The sequence below is a fragment of the Xyrauchen texanus genome, chromosome 16, assembly GCF_025860055.1.
Source record: "Xyrauchen texanus isolate HMW12.3.18 chromosome 16, RBS_HiC_50CHRs, whole genome shotgun sequence".
In the NCBI taxonomy this organism is placed as follows: domain Eukaryota; kingdom Metazoa; phylum Chordata; class Actinopteri; order Cypriniformes; family Catostomidae; genus Xyrauchen; species Xyrauchen texanus.
Window position 1 is genome coordinate 19,366,742 of NC_068291.1, and position 6,158 is coordinate 19,372,899.

General features: G+C 33.5%; 1 protein-coding gene across 1 annotated transcript; it reads left to right on the forward strand.

The window, feature by feature from the left end:
• The first annotated feature begins 1,849 nt into the window (after positions 1–1,849).
• On the forward strand, positions 1,850–5,915 carry LOC127657263 (dynein axonemal light chain 1-like). Its single transcript, XM_052145982.1, has 8 exons — positions 1,850–1,881; positions 2,431–2,469; positions 2,746–2,855; positions 2,982–3,037; positions 3,144–3,199; positions 3,291–3,417; positions 4,830–4,970; positions 5,296–5,915. The coding sequence occupies exons 1-8, from the start codon at positions 1,879–1,881 to the stop codon at positions 5,346–5,348; spliced, it is 585 nt and encodes a 194-aa protein (XP_052001942.1). The 5' UTR covers positions 1,850–1,878; the 3' UTR covers positions 5,349–5,915.
• Positions 5,916–6,158: the final 243 nt, after the last annotated feature.

Here is a 6,158-nt window from a genome sequence, read left to right on the forward strand (position 1 = left end):
GGAGGTTGCTCGACTGTCACCGGGCTGCACTGCGCATGCGCGTGTCAGATCACCGCGATACAAGCGCTCCTCAGCACAGAATGTAATTTATCGGATCTCATTAATCATGGTTTTGCCAGCGTAATTCAACTGATAGTCTCGGTACAAATATGACTGTTTATGTGTTGTAATTGTACTATTGAATCAGGGGCAATGTAATTTAAAGCTAAATTTATTAAAATTAATAACAATAAAAACAAAAGATGATGCAAATGTAAAACAGTCATGTGTATTACAGATAAATACATATTATCTTTCTAATATACGTCCAGTCTAACATAAAACTCGAAACTCTGGTGCTCAATGTGCTTTTGATATTTGTTGCTATATATGTTTGTGGGTGTAGATGCTGCTATTATAATGCCAAAAACGCAAAATCAGTGATATAGGTCTTTGTATTCAATACTATTGTATTTTATTCAATGTTATTTTGTTGTTGTTATTATTATTAAATTTCATAAAAATACAAAATTTGAATTAATTACTTTCAAAGTGAAATCTGAACTTGTCTCAAGAGCCTCAAATGCAAAAAATGAAACATTAAAGGAATATTTTGGGTTTAATACAAGTTAATCTCAATCGACAAGATATGTGGCATAATGTTGATTACCACAAAAATAATTTCGATTTGCGTCTCCTATTCTTTAAAAAAGAGAAAAATCGAGGTTACAGTGAGACACTTACAATGGAAGTGAATGGGGCCAATCTTTGGAGAGTTTAAAGGCAGCAATGTGAAGCTTATAATTTTGTAAAAGCACTAACATGAATTCTTCTGTTAAAACTCCTGTATTTATTTATTTTTGCTGAAAATTAGCTTATAATCATAATTTTACAGTCATTTTAGTGTTTTAGGGTTTGTTGACATTACATCGTCATAGCAACAAAGTTGTAAAATTGCCAATAAGTGATTTATCGCACTAAAATCATGTTAATACAAATGTTGTTTGTCTTGTGACTATACTTTTGAAACAGTGAGTATTTTAACGTTCACAGATTTGCCCCCATTCACTTTTATTGTAAGTGCCTCACTGGATCCCAGATCTCTGCTTTTTATTTATTTTGTAAATAAAAGGAGGGGCGAGTCAAAATATATTTTTGTGGTAATCAACATTATGCCAAAATGCTGTCGATTGAGCTTAACTTGTGTTGAACACAGAAAATATATTTAAGTTCTGTAAATAATAATAATAAAATAGGGGCCTCAGAGCCTGTCAGACTTGGTATTACAGACCTTTTTGGTCAGACCTGATTATAATTAAATGCATATCATGAAACATCGCTTATGGCAATGCGACGCATTTTTTGGTCACCCAAATTTGAGAAGGTCTCAACAAGTATGAATGATACAGTTCTTGCATCAGCCCCACCTAGTGGTCTGACTCAGAAATCACACCATGAAGCCCTTATGAGTTTTATGATCTTGAACCATTGAGAGATTGAACGGTACTAACATGATGTGGGAAATTCCATGGTCAAATCGTAACGATTGACTGTCGTATCCAAAATAAAGGTACAAAGCCTTTATATTACAATAAAAAAGGCACACAAAAGTTTCACTAAAGTTATCAGATTGAAAAAACATTGTGTTATGTTTTGTTAGAATGTCTACAGAAGAGATAACTAAGTGTTTATTAAAGGTTATTTATTATATTATTTATTTAGGGTTTATTAATGGTCACACGGATTTGCTACATTTTGTATATACATTTTATTTTAGCTACTACACCTTGTACATTGTCTTTCCCAAATGGAAACGCGCCCGTGCACGTACTGTGGGACGCATCCATTTGCGCACGCGCTTTGCGTCAGGGCAGTTCCATAGCAACCGTGAACAACAACATGGTGAGTTCCCATCCTGTTTTTGCCTTTAATACACATTATTATGCGATGTTACTGAGCGCAACATATATCAAACCATTATTCTACACGAGGAAGTAAAAAATATGACATTCATAATCAAATGTGCAATATGCAAACTGCAAATACAAGCTGCATCAATGCTCGTCACTAATGTGAGGAAGCTGCAGCAGATAAACAGCTACAAATGTTGAAGAGGTTTTAAATGTGGAAAGATATCAGTTTATTGAGTATTAAACTTAGTATTAATATCAGGTAAAGAGGCATTGCGTGCTGGGAAAGATGTCAGAGCTAATGACCGTAGATGAGTTTAGCGAGGCTGGGGATTTTAATAACATTAGCATACTGTAGAGATCCAGCGAAAATAAACATTTATTTGGCTTTTGTTCTGTTTTTAGACCACGTTTATACATTTTTTTACATTTTTAATATGCAACAAATATCTTCAAATAGGCTCTATTTACTCCAAATGTATCCTGACATATATACCATAGATGATCTTTAACCACTCATTATGTTTTTGTTTTCTCTCAGGCAAAAGCAACCACTATTAAAGAGGCCCTGGCAAAATGGGTAAAACATTCATTATGCTCCTTTAGTTTGCAGAATTTTTTCTTCTTCTGAGGTTTCATCCATTAAATATGACTAGTAAACAATGTCTTCCACTCTGTACATATAAAAAGCTACAAACAAATCTATTCGTTTTAAATTTTAAAATAGCATGAGGTTATACATGTATTATGTTTCGCCGTGAAACCTACTCATAAAACAGATTTTTGCTGGTAAACAGTGGCATAAAGTGCAAAATATTACATATTTGTTTATAATTTTAGAATGGATTTTTACTAGGAGGAGAAAACAGGAGAAAAAGCAAGTGAGTCCACAGCAGTGAAGCTTTATAGTCAGATCCCTCCCATTGAAAAAATGGATGCATCTCTCTCAAGTCTTGTCAACTGCGAGTGAGTCTTAATACAGTATGCCTCCTTATTGGCATGTGCATTTTCTTATCAGCCAACATACATTTCAGTCATACTGTATATAATAACTATCTAATATCTCTTAATTTTATGTTCTTTCCTTCTAAGGAGATTATCCTTGTCTACAAACTGTATCGAAAAAATTGCCAACTTGAATGGCCTTAGTGAGTATATAAAGCATACACATACTTACGTGTATTTGTCCACTTCAGTATTATATTTTAAATATTAATGGAGCACCTACGTTTGATTAAAAAACCTTTCTCCTAGAGAACCTTAAGATATTGTCCTTGGGGCGGAACAACATCAAAAATCTGAATGGACTCGTAAGTAACACAGCATTAATGCTAATGTTGAGGGTGATTGATGGGCGGGAACTTCAGAGATCACTCTTTATTCCTTATCTTTCCCACACAGGAGGCAGTAGGTGATACACTGGAGGAGCTGTGGATCTCTTTTAACCTCATAGAAAAGCTGAAGGGAATTCATGTCATGAAGAAACTCAAAATCCTTTACATTGCCAACAACTTGGTCAAGGAGTGGGGTGAGCATGTCAGATAGATACATAGATGAGAATTAGATAGCAGTTTAACCCTTTAAAGATTTCCTGTTTCAAGGGCATACCCAAAATTAAAGACAAAAAACAAAGAAAAAACAAACAAACAAGAAGGGGTGTTTGGTATCATTGTAAATAATCTTTTCAAAAATGTTCATGATATAAATCATGATAAATTCTGAGACTCTCAGCCTAAGAATCTGATGAAAAATAAAAACTTGTAAAATAAGAAAAAGAAAGTAAATTTTTGACATCTCTTATTATTTCTGGGTGTAAATAAGGTGGCTCCAAATTAATTTTTTTGTTTTGCTCCCAGTCATGTCAACTGAGTTATTTTGTGTCGATTTAACAAAGCAATCAAAAGTTATAGCATTACAAATATATTTTATCCTAATGTCCAAAAACAGTTCCAAGTGTTCAAAAGCCTCTCCAAACAAATAAAACATAATAACTGCACATAATAACTTATTACACATGCAAACATAACAATGACTAAAGGTTTGCATAGCATGCAGACATGATATTAGTAACGAGATTTCACAGAATGTGTTTCATTCTGTGCCATTTGAGTCATCATAGAGTCACGTACTTTGTGCAATCTCCTGGTGGCCATATGTAATTAGAGTGATTGATCACATGACTCTGCCCAAATATGGATGCTTTTTTGCACCGATCTGAAACAAACCTGATTGGTTTAGCGTTTCATGATGCCTCATCATTTCTGAAGATGTCATCTGATCCAGGAAATCTAACATATTTTCAGCCTGATTGCAAGATGCCAGATTGCCAGATGCTGTGTGCTCATTGTGCCTTGTGTCAATTATCTAGTGATCTATGCATCTGATTACCTTGTGTGTGGGCTCATTTGAAAGATAATTGTCTCCTCTAAATAATGTTATGTGATATTTATGTTTATTTTTCGTAAAGTTATAAGCGAAAATGCGGCAAATGAGCAACACCTGTCCACATGAAACATAAATGTCAAAGAAATATACTTATTACTTAATATATTTTTGTTTGTGAGTAAAACATGACACAAGGCTATTTGATGAGTTTGGTGGTTTTACAGATTCCAACAATATGTACAGTGCAAAATTATTAATAAATGATCAAAATCGAAACACTTCCGATTTTTCTACAAATTTTCAAAGCACTTGTTCAGTTGTAATGCTACATGTTTCTAAAGTAGACTTTCTAAGCTTTCAAACAATACCTATTTTCTGCTGGTCAAAACTGCAGTTATTAATATTTTGAGCCCATCCGAGCTTGAAGGGTTAAAGCTTAATCACATGGTATTCCAGGTTGTTTAAAACAACATTGTTATTGTTATGAAATAGCCTAATCAGTGTGTGGTGACATTTTGTAGTATCAGCATTTTATGAGGCTGTTTGTTCTTTCAGGGGAGTTTCTGAAGCTTGCAGACCTTCCATCATTGGTGGATCTTGTTTTTGTGGGAAACCCATTAGAGGAAAAGCATGCTGCTGATGGCAGCTGGATAGAGGAGGCAACTAAGAGACTTCCCAATCTTAAAAAGATAGATGGTAAGTAGCACAAATCTTCAGTTACCTTTTAGAGGCTTATTTTACACACATTTAAATAAATTGTGAATTGAAAGGAATCATACTGTTATTATTTGTTTGGATGTGCTGTATTGGATGTGCTTAAACTTGTTAAATTAGTGGACTGGAATTTTTGTAATTTACATTAAAACTTGGATTGATATAACAGTGTGATTCCCTCAAATAACTTAAGCACTAACAAATATAAAATGTGTTTTTTATGTTGTTAATATAAGTGTTATGTTTATCAGACCATGGTGACAAAAGATGATCCTTGATGTTTCTTCATAATTATTTTCATCTTTAGGCAACCCAATCATTAAACGAGAGGAGGAGGAGGAAGCTGAAGGGGAGAGTTAATGCAATTTGTTTAACTTTCTAAATTTGATAAATTTTTATTCTGAAGTTGGTATGTTTTTATTGATCAAACACCAGCATTTTAGCTATTAAATGTCTGTTCAATATTTACATTGTTCTAGATGTATTTAAATAAGTTGAAAATCTAAATCAAATTTCTTAAATGTTAACACTATTTGTGTTGAATGGAGAAGCACTCCATGGATATCTTTTGTTAGCCTAAGCACAAGAGTTACAAAATCATGATTTATGGGTTGTACAAAAGGACAAAATTGATGGAACAGCAATTAACTAAAAACATTTTTTTTTACAAAATCAAAGCAACATTTTGTTATATTGTAGCTCTCACTTCTCATCAGGGTAATCAATAACATTTTAAATGGTAAAAGACTGTGTGCAAGCTTGTGACAAAGCAAATTCAAAAATGTCTGAACTGCTCATTATGTGTATTGTTAGCACAGTACATTTTGTGTGTTTGGTATTTTAAAATATGCACAAATTTGTAGCATGCCTGCATAAATTATATTAAAGGGATTGTTCATCCAAAAAAGAAAATTGTCTCATCATTTACTCACCCTCATGCCATCCCAGATCTGTATGACTTTAATTCTTCTGCTGAACACAAATAAAGATTTTTAGATGAATATGTCAGCTCTGTAGGTCCATACAATGCAAGTGATTGGTAACCAAAACTTTAAAGCTCCAAAGGTCACAAAAAGGCAGCATAAAAGTAATCCACATGACTCCAGTGGTTAAATCCATATCTTCAGAAGTGATCTTATTGGTTTTGGGGTCAGAACAGACCTAAATGTA